Below are 18523 nucleotides of genomic sequence, written 5' to 3'. Positions count from 1 at the left end.
GAGAGTAAAGAGGGAGGCTGATAAGAAAGCTTGTAATTTCCATCTGCTGATTGCATGAGGCCACATGAGTGATTTTGTAGACATGCTAGCATGTTTGGAGCCAGTCCAGCACAGATACATGAATAAAGGAATGATTGTCTTTTATAGGCATGTCATTCATAAAAAAGGATCGACTGTCATGTGATTACTAGACAACAAAAGTACCTCAAAGGCTGTAAAATGATGGTTATTGTAGGGAGCAGGAATCGCAGGGTAACTCACAATGTGATACTGTACGTGACACAAGGCCCACGTTAACTTTAATTTCATGATACCATGATTCTGCAATAAGTGATAGATTGCAAGAAAATCATCTAAAGAGGTGACACGATATCTGATTGATGGAAGAATACTTTTTTTTTTAATATAATATATCTTTGTTTGCCATTAGATACTGGTATCACATTAGTCAGGATGACAATATATCGCCGACTGTAATGACATTTTGTCCCACACGATCTCTCAGAGAATAAATCTGTGACAAAGGAGATAATGCAGTGCCAATCTAGCATTCAATTCTATGTTAAAATGTCGTATGTTAGGAGCAAGTTCACACATGATATGCCTATCAGTTTGATGGCTGTTTACAATAGCTGCAAAATGCTTACATTTTGCTGCACAATGTTATAAAAGCAATGTTTACTTCAAACTTGATGTTTCCTTACACATGAATTGTATCCATATAATGACAAATAATGTGTTTTGGTATTGTTAGTTTGTCTTTTCAGAGTTTAGATTTATATTTCCTGTTTTAGTAGGAAAGACGGAGACAATCCATCAATCTCAATGACTATTTTCATTACCCAACGATCTTTCTCGGTCAAGGATTTGTCTTCAAATATTTCAAACTCTCGCAGAACCCCAAAAATAAATGTACTTGTTGTGAGAAACATGCTTTACAGCCTAAAAATAGCAACAGACAACTGTTGAGTTGTTTTTTTCTCAGCTGGCACTGAACCCATTTCAGGAGATAAAATAATCATCCGACTTTGTAGTCAACTAGTGAAAGGGCTTTTGAATCAGGGATGCAGAACATTGACTGGAAAAGGCTGGTTTTAGACCAGCTCAAGGGGCTTTCAGGAACCCATGTCGAATCATCTGAAAAAAGGCCGACAGGGGCAGAGAAGGTACAAAAAACTAAGGCGACGACCGCTCACCAACAGTTCAACTGGGACCAACGGTTCAACTGGGACCAACGGTTCAACTGGGACCAACGGCCGACGATCTCCTTGGTGTGTCAGGGCCTTAATGTGAAACCAATACCAACCACTGTTCTTTCCTTATTTCTCACATGAAAACTCTACAATAAGAGTCCAGAAAACCCCCCCAAAAAACAATTACTGTGATTTAATTGAATTATTATGATTCATGTGGGCTTGTGTTTAATAATTCTTGATTCATCTGGAAGATTCTTATTTTGTTAGTCCTCACTTGTTTTAACTTTACTGGAGCACCCCCAGCCCAAACATGAACACGCTCTGTTCTTACATAATAACAGCTTTCTACACAAGTTAGATTTTTAAATTCACTAATAATGAGAACTGGTATTGTTCCACCTGAAGAGTGACTGAAACTCCTCTTACCTAGACAGACAGCACAAAAACAAAGATAGGGCAGACTGCAGGAAGCAACAGGATAACTGGAGGTAGACGTAGAGGGCAGAGTGCACGAGAGGGACACACACCCATTATTATACTGTTATTCAGGTCTACCCTTTGGCAGCACTTATCAGGCTCGGACTGAATAATCTTCCACTCAAAGTTGTAAAACTATGTTATTTCATGCTTAGAGAGACAAAAACAAAACTTAACATGCTTCTTAGAGAGTCTTGTCAGTTCCAGTTGGGCCACAGGTTAAGGTCCGGTTTTATTCAGGGTTAAGTTCTGAGTCTTTTCAAGGAGAGAGTGTCACAAGTTAAGCGTTATGAAGACTGTGAGCAGAAGTGTGCTCATTTCACGTGTGTGTGTGTGTGTGTGCAGAGTTCAAAGGTCACTCAGGTCAGTCTTTCACAAGAACACATGACTGAGTTGTGACAGGCTCAGCCTCAATAGGCTCGAGACCTGCTTCAGGCTGCTGCTGGTGTTCTGTGTCTCCCTTCAGGTCCTGCCTGGTAGGCGGGGTCTGTACAACTGTAACTGGGTGAACCTACCAGTCTAACAAGAATATAAAAAAGGTGGTACCATGTAATAACCAACAATAAAGTGTTCACTACTGCTCCAAATTGACTTCCTTATCTTTGTTGGAGAGCTGACCATGGGATGTTTTCTACACAGGAAGATGCTGATTTTTAGCCTGTCTAGTTAGATCATGATTGTGGATTATTAAAATATACTATTTACAACAAACCTGTGATTCTGTGTTTTTTTTATGATTTTAAAGATAAGTTCATAGATATGTTAACATCAAAAAGAGTAAACCAATGTAATTTGAGAAAGAGAGAGATTTTTAAAGAGTCGTCTAATAATATGTTTCTACAGCTCTAGTATTTCATGAAGATAACTTGCATACAGTGTGTTACGGTATGATAATGCATAGAGATAAAGTCTAGTTTAAAGGTATACATAAAGCTACCTAACGGTCATGGAACGCTAGCACACAGAACGTGGTCCTGAAGGCCGGCTGGGCTGAACAGATAAGTGATTAACTGCAGACAATGCCGACGCTCCAGACAACCACAAACTAAACACAAGCTGGTTCATTTCCTGAGAGGCTCAAAGTTCAACAAGTGATTAGTCTGAAAGAACCACACCTGCCCACGAACCCACAGCTAGTCCAACGTAATTTTAAATATTGTAATAGATACAGTATAATGCTTTCAACTGATGGTACACAACATGCAACATTCATTGTCAATAAATCTGTGGATCATTCTCCAAATAGAGAGAAAAATCTACTCTGAATTTTTCAGTCAATTCAGATTTGACTGATCAGTACAGAGATAAAAGAAATTAGTTTTCCCCTTTTTTTGTGCAAATTGTACCCTTAAATTATTCCACAAATGATTATATGAAAAGTGGTGGAATTTCCATTAGAGTTTTAACCTGGTGTTTAAAATCACAAAAACATTTTTAAAAGTTCTGAACTAAAGTTAGTAGCAGCGTAAAGTAAAGAGTATATGCTGATTTTTAAAATAGAAATGCTTAATTCATTTTTTTTTAATCAGTTGTGATCACAGGATGTTTTTTGTTTATGAGAAGGGGGACATCTCTGTTGATAACTTGGCCCAGGTAAGAACCTCTGTATGGGTAAATAAAAAAAAATCTACAACAGTGAAGACATATTAACTGTCAAAAAGGACTCTGGATCTTCCAAACTGATGATTTTGATTTGCTCAATCCTTAGGAGCAGCAGCTCAGCTGTACTAAAAATGATTTTATTTGCCCAACAAGGTGTTTAAAATATAGCAAAGGAGGAAAAAAAAACATGAATATAAAATGTATTTATCAGGCTGAAACCTGTTACTTTTGCTTTTTTTTGGGAACTCAGATATTTAATAATCATTATGACTAAAATATGCTGACCTTCCTGGATATTGAACACTAAAGAAAAATTGTTTGTCTCTCGTCTATACGACACCAATGTGAATCTGCACCTTCTTTATTATGACTATCAATAAACAGGTAAAATGGTCAAACAATAATATTACAAAGGAAACGTATTCACTTTAATGTGTTTTTTCTTATGATGGTATTTTTTCAGCCAGCTAAAATACAAGACAATACGTTTATGTTCAGAGCACTTTGTGCCTCCAGTTCATGCTGCACTTGTGTTTGCGTGTTTTCTATATAACAAGTGATTCATGAGTCAAACCTCCTTCCTGGTTATCACAGAATACTTAACTCATATCCTTGTTCTACAAGTTGTACAAATAATTTTAATCATCTATCCTAAATGAATACTTATATAACTAAAAGTTACCCGTCTTGCATGAATTCTCATTTTATTTGATGTCTGCTGTTACTATTTCCTGCCAATCAGTGTGTCATTAAATTTTCATGTAGTCTAATAAGGTCACAGCTTAGTCCATCTTGAAGGTCACACACACAAACACACAGCGGGAGGGATAAAATGTCAGAGTATACAGTGGGACTCTTAAGGGTAAACAGCTACAATCTTGAGCTGACAGAGTAGATCTAATAATGTTGCGTATGTCCTAAAGTTACCGCACACACACACACACACACACTGCTGGATGCCATCACTGTGGAAGCGGATGCTAAGCTGCAGAAGAAAGGAACTTGAGCTGTATGTGGCAAGTTGGCTCATAGAGGAGGCAGGGGGTTGGTGGCGAAGTAAACCTGTAGGTTACCACATCATCACGATCACAGCGTGGAAGCTGACGTGGTTAAAATGTTTTAACACTGAAAGAAAGCTTGCTTCTGTGGGCATCAGTGAGCTCTTGCTTTTTCTTTAGGAATCAATCTCTTGTTTATTGTCTGTTTTTACTTATATGTTTACACTGGCCTTTTTTTCAGTTTAATTAGACCCTTAATAAAAATCTCTCCCCTTGTGTGTCAGAGGAGCTCAAGAAGAAATCAACTGATCTGTAGATGAGCACATGGGAGAGGAACGACAGGAAGTAGATATAATCTGTACTCACATGCAGCTACGTTAGACTTTAAGGTTACATTACTAATCACAGTTCCACATCATCAGCCTGTATTGAACTTATGTTCAGGCCCTCCTTTGCACAATAAGTGCCGCCCAAACATAGATATATGAATTTTCATGGGTTCAAAGTGGAAACTAATATTAAGATTATCCTCTCCTCACTTAATTTCCTTTGAGGTTTACCATAAGAATATTTACATAATGTAATAATTTAACCTTCCAGAATAATACCACAGTAGTTATGACAATGTTACCTTTAAAACTGTGTCATCAGTCACCAACAGTTCCCTCTCACACTTCATTATCTGACAGTGGAGCAGCAATCAACACGCACACACACTCATAATCCAGAACCTGCCTTAAAATCTGTGAGTCAGTGAATGTAGAGACAGGGATTGTTGATATGTTCAAGACATTGCATCCAGAATAAATACTGCAATTTAATTTCTGATGTAAAAAAAAAAAAATCACTTCGACTCCCATCGAGGAGATAATTAATCTGTGATACCTTCCAATAATGAAACAAAACCTGAGGACCTGCAGTCTAAATTTCACTGAGCAAATTTCAAAAGTTAAAAAAAAGTGCAGTATTCCACATGATTCTGTGTAGCAACGCCATATTCTTCAATTAAACAATTCTCGTCAAATGTTTATTATATTGCTATGGTCTTCAAAAATGGTGTGTGTGTGTGTGTGTGTGTGTGTGTGTGTGTGTGTGTGTGTGTGTGTGTGTGTGTGTGTGTGTGTGTGTGCGCGCCCAGGTGCTGAAGCTTGTTGCCAACCCTCCCACCAGCCAAGCCTACTTGGATGAGCTGCAGTGCCATTTCTTAGCCAAATGTCACACCACACCAACACCAGCACCATCACCACAACACCTCCAAACACAGTCAACAGAAGCTGATCTGAGACCTGTGCAGAGTGACAGTACACGACTGGAATCAAGATACTCTGTGAGGCAACATCTTACAAAAACATGGTGCAGAGGCTGCCAACTAAGTTAAGTCAAAGTAATCCTTCATTACTACAACTTACAGTAGGATACGGATACTGCAACAAAGACAGAGAGGAGATCACTCCTTACTCACTGTGCTCTGATAAACAGAAAGTGTGAGTGTGTGTTTGGGGAGGGGAGGGGAGGGGGGAGGGGGGGGGTTGTCTCTCTACTGTCTGTGACCTTGAGACAAGATCCCTGAGAGAGGAAAAATAAATCCCTGCGGGGGATGGCGTCAGTGTGTGTGCGTCCTCCTGAGAAAGGGACTTTGCATGTGTGTGTGTGTGTGTTTTTGTTGTGCATGTGCGAGTGTGTTGAAAGAGGAAAGGCAGCAGGGTGTACAGCAGATGCGAAAGCGGGAAGGGTTTTTGATATCACAAACCTGTCTGGGGTTATCAGAAAAAACAACTTTAACAACACTTTTCCCCTAATGTGGTTTAGTGCTGTTTATACTTCCAACTGTAATAAAACAAATCTCTTGTTTTAACCAAAAATGTCTCCAGGCTCTTGGATGGAAACTCGATTGAGTATCTCTCCTGCTCTAAGAGAAAAGGCTTCCAGCCTAACACCAGCTTGAAATCTAAAACTAATACATCTTTGATATCAAACGCTCCAAACACAAATTAGTCTGGCAGACAGACGCAGCCTCCTAATAAAAGACATGATGCAAACAAAGCTGTGTAATGTCTGTTTCATTGTGAGATTGTTGTGTTGTTGTGAGACTGTTCTTTATGCGTTACAGCTCCTACATTGCACTTTTTGTACATTTTGTGTTTTTTATATTGTATATCTTACATTTTTAAATTCTATTTTATATATTGTAATAGCTTATTACACTGTATTATTTAAGTTGTTGCTAGTTCTGCGTTATTTCCTTGTTAATTGTTTTGCACCAATACACCAAGTCAAATTCCTTGTAAGTGTAAATGTACTCGACAATAAAACCCGATTCTGATTCTGAGATAGCGGGTCTGCACATTATGGGGCCAACATGTTGAGAATGTTGTTATGGTTTCTCTGCAGCTCAACGATATTTAATTGTCATGCTGTTCAATAATGTTTAAACGCAGCTTTCGAGCATGTATTTTGCACTTAGCCAAATGTATATAATCTGTTAGAAGACAGTCCGTACACTAAGAATATGCTTTGAAAGTAAGTCTATTTAATAATTTTAGCAAAAAGAAAGGAACTAATAAAAGAAGGATGGGATACACAGACTGTGTTTGCCAATGGAAACAAAACAACACTTAATACTTTGGGGTGCTTTTGATGCTTTGTGTTACAGTCAGAATAAATTCAATCATAACTGGTCATTGGTGCCTTGCCTACACCTCAAAGAGCTCAAAGGTCTTGCTCTGCTATAACCTTATAAACACAGCCTGACCGCTCAGGCTGAATAAACATCGATAATAAAGTGTTCTGCGTATCAAAATTGGCTTTAATAACGAAGGGAAAGAATCCGGCACTTGTGTTGTTATTTGTGTAAATCAAGAACATTATGGCCATTATACCTGCACGACAGCAACCAGTTATTAGTAAATGATTCATATTTAACAACTAATTTGACATGAAATGCTTCTTAAAATTGTTACTTTTAGTGAAGCAAACTCTAACCCAATCTCAAGTCTCAAAAAAAATAACTTTCGCTTTTTCCTACAGGTGAGATGTTTGTACCTTTTGGGAAATTGTTGCAGCCCGACTCTCAGTGCTCTCAAATTCCTTCTCGCCTGTCACTGACAACAACAGAGGTCATTTGAGGACTCGGGTGTCACACATTTCACACAAACCTTTCTTGAACTCCTCCAGCATGGAGTCCAGCTTGGTGTCGTGAAACACAAAGTGGACCGGATGGTTGTAGAACTTGGTTATGGTCTTGAGGGTGGTGCAGTCGTCCGGGTCCACGAAGGCCAGGTCCTTGACATAAAGGATGTCCACGATGTTGGACCTCTCGGTCTCGTACACAGGTATCCTGGTGTACCCGCTCTCCATGATCTCGGACATGGTATTGAAGTCCAGAACAGCGTCGCTGTGTATCATGAAGCAGTCGCCGATTGCTGTCATGACACCCTCCACGGTTTTGGTCCTGAGCTCCAGCGCGCCTTGGATCATGTTGAGCTCCTCCTTCACCAGGTCGTTGTAAGGCTCGGTGACCTTCAGCATCTCCACCAGCTTCTCCCGGTTGTACACGGTGCCGATCTCCTGACCCAGCACGAAGTCCAGGAGCTTACTGATGGGCCACGACAACGGGAAAGTCAACAGCATGAACAACTTGGTGACCATGATGGTGTTCGCTCCAACTGCGAGGCCGTGTCGGGAGCACAGCGCCTGCGGGACGATCTCCCCGAAAATAACGATGCCCACCGTGGAGGCGACCACAGCGCCCAGCCCCGAGCCGATCAGGTCGTCCAGGAGGATGGTGAGGGTGGTGTTGACCAGGACGTTGCCTAGGAGCAGCGAGCACAGGAGATAGTTCCCCTTCCTGCGGATGGGCTCGATCTTCCGCGCGTACTTCTTCTCCTTCTCGGTGCCGCAGCTCTGCACGATGCGCAGCTCCATCGGGTCCAACGCCATCAGCCCCAGGTTGAGCCCGCTGAACATACCGGACAGCACGAGCAGGAAGGAGATGAGGATCACCTGTAGCCACACGGGGAGCAGGGACTTTTTCTCCTCCACCACCCGCAGTCTGCCGTCTTTGTCGTCCAGCAGGTACCACTCCTTGTCCTGGGGGTCCTGGATGCACAAGCCGAACACCTTCACCATCTCGCTCTTGCGGAGCTGCTTGATGTGGACGCTGACCAGCCCGGAGGTGTTCTGGTTTCGCACATCCATGGACCCCTTCACCACTACATCCTTCGTGATTTCGGGACAAGTCCTATTAAATGGTAGACTGATGGCGCCGAAATCGTCATCCTCTTTATCGCTGGAGTAAAGTTCCGTGAAGCCGACGATCTTCGAGCATTCCGGGGACAAGTGGAGCCCATAGAACCTGAGGAGGGTGATTTTACTCCCCTCGGTCACCTGAATAACCCCTTTCTCGGAGGTCTCTGCCGGCGTGTCGCTCTCCTCCAGCCGGTAGCCCAGTATCCGAGGGGGGGTTCGTGTCTCCGAAAAGGCCGCCTCGGCTTCCCTGCCCGCAAAAACACAAGAAAACACGAAAAAAGTAAGCGTAAACCTCCGTCCACTCGAGTCTATCGCCATGTTTGTTTCGCTCTCTGTGAACGGGGGAACTGACGTCACCTACTAGTTTCCACGCGCCCACCCCTCTCATCTGCATACCAGCTAAAACCTCGAAGTTGCAGCCAATCACAAGAGGAAACGTCACTTAAAGAGCTTGACCGAGCCCCCCTGAAATATAAGTTTTAAGCTAGACTGGTATATTTTCATTTAAGGTGGACTGTGTCCGTTCTTGCTGTAGTTCGCTCATTACTTGTTCACAGTTAAAGTATGTTGTAAGTCTCGATGATCCATTTTGATAACACGATTATAGAAGAGTATTCAATTAAGTTATTTGAATGTTTCATACTTTATTCATAATTGCAGATAAAGAATTTAGATTTAGAAGAAGTACTTAAACATTTGGATTTAATGTTTTTTTTTTATTCAAAAGCAACTCAAATTGACTTGTAGTAAACAAAATGTTTTCTTAATGCATAAGTACAAACTTTTGTATACATGAAAGAGATCAGAAAGGTAAAGGCTACTTGGTTACTAAGGGTCTCTGAATTTAATCTCGAAAAAGAAAGCAATATTTTTATACAATTTTAAACACTATGATGAAATATGATGAAATAAGTAGGCTATATCCTTTACACAGTTCATTTTTGTTCTGATAAAGTTATTAAACTAAATAAAAAGCGTCACTTGTTGTACTTATGCTCCTCTTTCGCCCCCTGGTGGTGATTAGGATACACTGATTGTTTGAGAAACCTGTGACGTTCCTTTTAGAATATCCTTTAAGGCAGAAGTATCTTGTGTTTATTTCAAATTAACCCATATGCCCATATGCCAGAAATTAAACAAAATAAAAAATAATTGTAAAATGTGACAGAAACAACACAAAACTGTTAATCACAATAACTGACTCTAAATTCCAGGTAATCAAGTTAAATGTACAATGAAAGTTTACAAATGAAAGGCTCAATGAATGAAGGATTTTTGATTTAAAAAGAACCACGAAGGAAGAGTTTGTTTGTGACTGGAAGTGATTAAATCTGTGTGTGTGTGTCAGTGTGTGCGCTTGCGTACGTACGTGTGTGTGTGTGTTTTTTTTTTTTTTTTTTTAACTTTTCTGAACTTTTCTCACTATGACATAATCATTTTTTTTCTAAAAAATGTGACTGTATCTTGAAGTAATTATGAAAAGCAATGATTTCATTGAAGAACTGAGATTCATGCCGTAATCTTTTTTAAATAACTATCCCCAAAAGTGGTTATATTTACATAATATATTATTTTATAAATATTTATTTTTGTATTTACTAAGGCAGTTGTAGATGTATTAGTCATTGGTTGTTTAACATTTTCATTAAAAACTGACTGTTTTAATTTTATTCAAAAATGTACTTTAATCTAAATTATTTTTTGTTGCATGTGTGAGACCTGCCCTTTCCTCATTTTTAACTTTTGATAAAATTTCTTGATGCACTTTTGATTACAGATCAAATGAACATGAGGTGGATAAAGCTTCTGGTTTGTGAACGTTTTTAACCTGCATAATGTCTCATAGCCAGCAGAGGGAGACTACTGTCTTAAAAACAGTTCAAATCAGATGGGAAAATGACCCCACTTCTCAGTTTATTTATATCCTCAGTGAACATTTTCCAAATGAGCGAATGATCAGACTTGTCAAGTTCCAGTCTTCTTGAATACAGCAGGATTTTCATTTTGTAAATTATGAACATTTGGTGTGAAACAGCAAAAAGCAAGGAGTGCTTTAGGGCTTGGCTACCTGTGCGGTTGATAGATTTTACAATTGGCGACAAACACTTTCCTGCCTGTATGTAGAGTCCTTCTCTGAAGAAAACACATGTTAGTGCCTAAAAAGTACCCTCCATTACTGATATTAATCTGCCCTGAATGTCCATGCTCCTCCTCTAAGAATAGCCTGACAAAACCCTGTGATCCACTGTTGATGGTCTCCTCAAACAGGTTTGGGTGCTCGTTGTGCTCATTACAAAAAAAACATAGTTATAGCTCAAACAACAGAAGCTGCCCACCTTCCTCCTGCCTTTCTGAAAAGATCTCTTCCTCTCCCAACATCATCCTGCCCCTTGGTCCACAAAGCTGCTGCCTGAAAGTGTTCAATCAGCCATTAAATACACAAAACAATGCCTTTAAGAACAAACACACTCACCTCCACTTCACTATATCTGCTCCTGGTTTCAGCATTATTAGAACTCTAATGTGACCTCACACTCCTCTAACAGCCCAGCTTTTCTGTCACATAAGCTGTAGTCCTTCTTGTCTCCTGTCATTGACCTGTTCACATTCTTTTGTCGTCGGCCTTCAAGATCAGCGCGCAAAAAAAGCCTGGCCTCTGTTTATCCAGCCCAGCTGCACGTTAATCCAACCATTTGAATTTACTGAAACCGTTTGACTCCTCTTGTGCTCCACTCTCTCTTCATCCTTTGCTCCTGTTACCAAAGCTGCAGCAGTCTTATTGTTTTTATTGATATCTGTTAGTCAGCCTATAAAGCCTCTGTAGTTCTCCAACTAACTTCTTCTGAAACTGTTCTTTCCCTGAAAAGGTTTGCCTGCAAACACCAAAAATTGTGGTGACCTCCTTGAGCTCACACTATCAAATACGGTCTATACACCTGGGTTTGTCTGTGTAGATGATAAATGTCTGTTGATGGATCCCGATGGATGGAGATCAGCTACAAAAAAGTTCTGCCTCCTCTTCCCCAGTCCTCAAGTTGACTGTGGCGTACTAGAAATCCTCTGGGAGAAAAAACTGGGAGAAGAAAAGTGGTAAGTGTCTCGGAAGGTTTGGAAATGAATTTATTGTTTTAAGTTTCCACATCCATCAAGATTGATCTCATCAGCAAAAACAAGCTGACCTTCATAGTGAGCTGTTAGTTGTGTTGAACCACAGTGGTGAATCCAACAAAGCATAAGCTGCAGACACACACCTACAACATCTCCTCCTGCATCCCAGAGAGCATCCAGTTTCATCATGAAGACGATTGCAAGATTTCATTATGGTAAAGCATTTAAAATATGAAAATAAATAAATTACGTTCTAGAAAGGGGAGGGGGGGGGAAGAGAGACACTGCAGAGACTCATAAAGACACACAACAGGACAGAAGCAAAGACCAGGAGAGTAATGTCAGAGGTGTGAAGAAACAGACTTGATGAAATCCAAATGACATAAAAGTAAAGCAATAAACAAAGAAATGAAATATTTCAATACAAAAACTAACAGGTCTTATTGAAATGTAAATTTTAACAGTATTATTGCTCCTTAGTTTTTACTTCATGTTCCAAAAAACAATCACATGTGAGGGTCTTCAATAGCAGCATTTGCAAGATATACCTGAGTCGCATGGAATTTCTGACCCGTCTGTCGTCTAGCTTTTGAAGACATTTTAGATACAGTTACTATGACTCCCCAGTTGGTGGCAGTGTAAGAAGTGAGCCAAATGTTCTCAAAGTGGCTGAAGTGAAACCATTTAATCAAAACCAATACAGCTGTCCATCGTATTGACAAAGAAGCATGAGGGTTTAAAAACAAAATATACAAACAAGCAGGTTTAGTTAAATTGTTAATTATTAATACCAAATGTAAATTCATGGCTTTGCAATTTCTTTGTTTTTTAAATAACTTTAAAGAAATAATTTTAAAGCTTGGGTCCAGTTTATCAAATCAACAATTGACCAATTTTAGATTGTAATGATTATATGCTCATACTTTCTTTGTTTATATGAAAAGAAGCATTACATCTGAAAATTATTTTCAAACAAGCAACATAGGCCCTATAGAAGAAAACAAAAAAACAAAAAGATCATTAGTAGGAGTCTGGGCTTGCAAATGTCTCAATAGGTTATGCATCAGTAGTCTAATAATGAACCTATAAATCATTTAGCAGTTTAACTTTAAGAGGGCTGCAGTCGTCTATGTTTTCCTGATCCACAAATTGTGTCATAAACTGCGTTTCACTTGATTTTAAAGTTTATCAATTTGAGCTCATACAGACCACAACTCCTTACTAATCGTTGCACATTAAGTGGTCATTGTTGTGTCGCCACTGCTCGTGCTGTTTTCCCACGTTTCCGCTTATTGACGCAAGAAAAACTCATTTCTATCTGACTGGCGCGATGAGACGCTTCGCTCTCAAACAAAGGGAGGAGTAGAGAGAAATAGAGGAGGGGAGAGCATGAGGGAGGGGAAGAGGAGAGGCGGGTGGTGGGGAGCCAGGAGGAAAACATTAGCCCTCGTTTCTGCTCGGAGTTTTGAGATTTTCCTTGCATTGAATTCCCTGGACAGTCACCCGGGACGTGCGGACGGGACGTGAGGTGAGAGGACGCGCTTCTACTCTCGCTGTTTTGCGGACTGCTTAGAGGTCAAGGTGAAGGGGTTAAAGGGGGGAAGATTGGTTTACATGCTGGGATGGATTTTGGTGAAGAAAGGGCAGAGATGGAAGAGAGGTCTTGAGAGAGGCAGGCGGGTGAACAGGAAGCTGAAGTAAGCGGTGTCTCCTCTCCCTCTCTCTCTCTCTCTCTTGTCTCTGCTGCCCTCCAGGGACTTTTTAAAAAAACCAGAAAAGTAACGGAAAGAATGACAGGCTGAGTTAAAGGGGGTGAAGAATGTTGGAAAGTCCAGGAAACACCCCTGCTAAACTTTCTTTTTTATTATTTCTAGTAACTCATTGTGTGCTTTCACAACACCACGACTTAACTTTAGTTCCCTGTTGTTTTAGCATGGCTTTTTAGTTCCGCGAACTTCTCCTAAACTTCTCTCGAATCGTGTTTTCACCCGTGATGCTGGAATTATACCGCCAATAGTTTTTACATTGTATTTATACATGTTTGAAGGGCACAGGGGTCGTTTTGTTCTCTTAAGCGTGATTTTAGTTCATGTTTTCGCTCACAGCTGAAGGTTGCAGTCCTGGCTGGAGTTTGCTTGAAGGTAAAGATGACGACATCTTTCTTCATAGTAAGAGAGGAGATGAGGAGGATGCTCATGACAGGTAGCCTAGATAATTGTACATAGGCCTGTAGGCTGTTAGTTTGTCAGTGATGAATGATGAGTACTTTCGTTTTCCGGTAGACAGTGAAGGACTCATAATCAAACATATCCTGCAGTGTTTCCTAGTCAGAGAAAGAGAGATAATCGGATAGTATTGTCTTTTATCTTGTATTGTTGAGGTTATTTACTTTATTTAGCCATTTCTAATAATGAAGCAGGCCTATAAGACTTATTCCACCACATTTGAAAACATAGGCCCTGCTATGGACTACATTAAAATCGCCTGAAAATAGTTAGGTCTTCTTTTTAGATGCAATTTAATAGAATATCCAGGAATATGTGAAGTAGCCTAGTTGTGATTATGTAGATAATCTATTGTTAAAGCACTTTGTAACTTGTTTTTGAAAAAGTGCTTTATAATTGAAATTATAATTATTATTCTTAGCTCCTTTTTCACCATCAGTGTCGCTTAAATGCGTAAGTCATTAATGCAATGCATCAAACCAGCGTTATTATTCTGAGATTTTAAATATCCGTTCAGTGTTGTTAGAAATCAACAATGAAGCGGGACGTGCTTCGGGGTGTGGCTAAACAATTTTTCTATCAAGGCAACCTGTCAAGCTGTTCTGGTGGTCAAATATGGTCACTTCTCGGGTTGCCATAATAGAAGATTTTTAGACATATATACAATTCTGGTTAAAAAAAAAAATCAAACTATATTGATACCTGTATCGACACCTGTTTTTTGATTCCACAGCAACACAAACATAAGCCCTCTGTTACAAGACGTTGCCAACATGTCTGTGCAACATAGACAGTGCTCTCTCTCCTTACCTCACACCCACATTTTGTTATAAATATGACTGATTCTGTACGTTTGGATACTATTGATCATCAAAATAATGGAGAGTGAATAGTTTTAAAACCTGTGGTATCCAAAAGTATCAATGCAACATTTTGACAACCATAGTCCCTTTAGGCCTCAAAAAACAGAGATGATGAGTACCAAAGTGTTAAGTGTTCAAAAGAGGGTTTTACAACCAAAGAGTGACATTGCAGTGGCTACATCCTTTGAATTAATTCAGTAAATGGGACCAACAAACAACCAACATGGCCATCATCTGAGCCGTGCTCTTGGCAAGGACCCAACTTAACCCAAGCAGGAGATCTGAAAGGTCATGTAAGTTAGCGATACTTTCCCTGAAGTGCAAAAAATGTATTTAATCTGGGTCAAAAATCAAAGTTGGAGTGTTTGATGGACTGATGAGACCCATGCAGGATTCTTTATGAAACAGGGAGGACATTATTAGGCTATAAAAAAGGTCAATCAAAATGTCAGCATTTTATCGGGTAAGACGAGAGGAGGAGCGGCTCTGTGGCCTGAGAGGTCAGGTGAATTATTCAGAGGATGATTGTTCGGGTCTTTTGGTGTGGCGCCCAAAGGGCCATTGCTCTATTGTGTCCTTGTGTCATAACTGCAGCTCACTTTCCCATTGCTGCTTTGTTAATGTTAGTCATCTGTGAGAAAAAGGTCTCAACAGGCATCTCTATTTATACAAGCATCAAAATCAGTTCGTTTTTTTTTACGTCTTCTAAATTGGATAACTCGATGAAAATGTACGTTTTTTTTTTTTTTACTCCTATGATTGTTTTATATTCTTTTGAGTCTTATTTTCTCTTTTACTGAGATGAATGAGAAAAAATTCACTCGGTCATTTCTACTGCCTAACTGTCACCAATCAGTAACCAACATTTTGGAAAACACGTCAGTCGGTTGCCTTCGTTTGGTTTATTTAACCTAGTTTTCCTCTCACATCGAAACTGCTTCTGTGGTCAGTTAAAAGTGTTTCGAGTAATATAATTTAACACAGCAAATGAACAAACAGTAGAGTGGTTGAAGTAAGAAATACCTTTAGATCAAAGATAAAAACATACTTTATAACAAGTTTAAAGTTAGATATTTATTAAAAATGTATCATGCAAGTTAAAAAGTGCAGAAATACAATGTTTAAAGAAGAGATGATTTCTCACTCAGTATGGGAACACTTCACCTGTTTGATGGATTAATTGGTGCCAGTGTAGTGTTTAAAACCCCCAGCTTTTTAGGATTCAGGAGGGACATGTTGCAAACAGATGAGTAAACATTTAAACAGCAGATGATGAAGAAGGTAAACTGTATTTATCCCGCGAGGGGAAATTCAATTTTACACTCTGTTTTTGAGACATGCTACACACACATAGGCTGGAACACACACATGCACAAAGGATTCTATGGACTAATGAGAGATGCCAGAGTGAAGCGGCTGCCCACAGGGAGCGCTCTTGTGCTGGTGGGGGGTGTTTGGTGCCGTGCTCAAGGGCACATCTGCAGTGCTCAGTAAGTGGCTGACCAGCTACAAATTGCCATACTTGGGTCCACAGCTGGACTAGAACTTGTTCCCATCCCAAGTCCCTACGGACTGAGCTACTTCCGGGATAGATTTAAAAACTGAGATGTAGCTACCGTGCACTCTTAAATGTTTAATTACAGCACTTCATTATGAAATATCGAACAAACTAATCACACATTGTAAATTTTTTTAATATCATGCAGACATTAGACTGTATGTACATAAAAATTGATTTTCTGTATTTCCGTATCGCAATATCGTAGAAAGAAAAGATATCGCAATGTCAGTCGTTTCCAATAACATGCAGAGCTATTTTGAATCATGTATGAACGTATTTCTGCACAGGAAACCTTTTGGCCAATGTGTTCTAGTACACAACAGTAAAAAAGTTTATCCATTGAAAGCAGTCTGTCTGTCTGTGCCACTCAAACTGTGAAGACCGCCGCAGAAAAACTGTGAGATCCGGGAATGAGATGAGCTGTGGTTGAATGTGGGCAGGGGAAAACCATACACCTCTGCAGAGGCTGACACATTTCTGTGCTACTATGACCTGACCTAGATTCAAAATTTTCTTTACAATCAAAAACACAGGATTTGATTTCCTCTTTCATCTCTGCAGCATGCTGTTGTGTCTGAAAAAGTCCACAGAGCATCCTTAGCATGCCAAAGATGAAAAAACAAGGTGACTTTTCCCACCAATAATTTCAATATTATACTCTATTAAAGTAATCAATTACTTACTAAAAATACATTTTTTACTAAAACAAAGACGTTACAGATCTCCTGGATAGCCAACTTTGGGCAGCTCCGTCACTCTGACATCTCTCCATTAGTACGTGTCCATAGGATCCTGTTTTTGCATGTATATATTTTCAGCTTGTGTTTGTGTTGCATGATTAACAGAGTGTAAAAACAGAATTTCCCCTTGCGGGATCAATAAAGTCATCTTAATCGTCAATGAAGTAATCTTAATCTTCAAATCCACTTCTGAAATGAGAAATGAAAAGTGATGGTACATATGACTGTGGTGAGAGCCGTCCACGAGTCTGTAGAAACCGGAAGTTGCCTCTTGGTAGTAGCATCCACTTTGTCAACATCTTGTAAATCAGCTCTCAATTCTGTTGCGCTTTCCTCATAAACTTTTCCACTCTTGTAGCTGTTATCTGCCATGATGGTTGCTTGTACTTAAGCTCGACAAATGCCATCATCCCGCAGAAGCCTTCCACAAAAATGGTCTCCAGTCACCATCTCATAGCAGGTTAATCTTCTCTGCTCTGGTTTCAGCACCATGACATGTGCTAACAGGGCCAGCAAATAATGTGTTGCCTGCCTCCACTGGTTTCTCCTTGTCTTCTACGCAAGTTAAATGTCACATGTCAGGCCCTACAACTTATCGTCTTTATGTATTGAACATGGTGCATGTTACGCTAACTCAGTTGTAGCCTAGAACAACTTGTATCCAGGTGCCCGAGTAGTGAAAAGTCAACAACGACTAAAGGACTAAAGTAACCGTACCTTCTCTAGTTTTTACGTCAAATGTCTGGAGTGGGATTGTTTTTTTCTGACACGTATGGGCACCATATGCAGGGTTAGTACTGGATCAGAATGAGCCTGAGGTGGTACCATGCATACTGGCTCAACGAGACACTTCCTACAAGCAATCTTTACCTATTGTCATCAAAGAGAACAGATCTGCATTTTTTTTTTTGTTCTTACGAACCCTTCTCATCATGTTCCAAATATTATTATTTTTTTTAATTCTCTTGTATTGCAGCATTCTCAGAACGTATTAGCTAATGTCTGATGATGATATAGCCTCTGAAAGTGGTTAACTGTTCGGGCCAGTGTTTGGCAATGAAGGATATTAAGCCAAGATTTATTTTCCCGTGCAGTTTCTTTGTTTACATTCAGACTAGAAACTCTGAAAGACTGAGAGCAAATTGTTAACTGCGTCTTAAATGCAGATACATATTTAAAGACATCATTTAACGTTTAAATGTCACAGACAAAACCTGCTAATATGGCTAATATGAAGTTGACGATACTACATAGGCTACAATGAAAACCAACACGCTTCCGATACCAAAATCTGGTTTGGCGCCTACAGTTTTTATTTTTTCAGACACATTTTTTTTCCTGAGACTTCCCAAACTTTTCACTGAGCCTCGCTGCTCTTAAAATTGGCTTCACCTTTCTTCTGAAAACTCCTCGTGTACCCTGTTTTACTTGTACCATCTCTGTTGCTGCTGTCTTTGACATTTTGAATTCCTCTTTCTGTTTTGCGATTCAGATTTTTTTTTTGT

General features: G+C 39.7%; 2 protein-coding genes across 4 annotated transcripts in view; one reads left to right on the top strand and one right to left on the bottom strand.

Annotated features, from left to right (window-relative positions):
- Positions 1-8871, bottom strand: part of LOC109997011 (metal transporter CNNM4) — a 44302-nt gene extending 35431 nt beyond the window's left edge. For 2 of the 3 annotated variants that reach the window (XM_065947759.1, XM_020651366.3), the window contains exon 1: positions 7429-8870. In XM_065947759.1, the coding sequence (XP_065803831.1) occupies positions 7429-8839 (1411 nt within the window). In that variant the 5' untranslated portion in view covers positions 8840-8870. Of the gene's footprint in view, positions 1-7428 lie in introns of all 3 variants that reach the window. The other variant, XM_065947753.1, reaches the window with a different exon arrangement.
- Positions 8872-13031: 4160 nt separating this feature from the next.
- The window catches only part of LOC109997013 (phospholipid-transporting ATPase ID), a 38076-nt gene continuing 32584 nt past the window's right edge, over positions 13032-18523 (top strand). Inside the window, exon 1 of the mRNA XM_065947743.1 lies at positions 13032-13157. The gene's annotated coding sequence lies outside the window, so the exon portion shown is untranslated. The remainder of the gene's footprint in view (positions 13158-18523) is intronic.

Source organism: Labrus bergylta, chromosome 2, assembly GCF_963930695.1.
Source record: "Labrus bergylta chromosome 2, fLabBer1.1, whole genome shotgun sequence".
Classification (NCBI taxonomy): Eukaryota; Metazoa; Chordata; class Actinopteri; order Labriformes; family Labridae; genus Labrus; species Labrus bergylta.
Note: the sequence above shows the minus strand (reverse complement) of the source record. Positions and strands in the feature narration are given on the sequence as shown.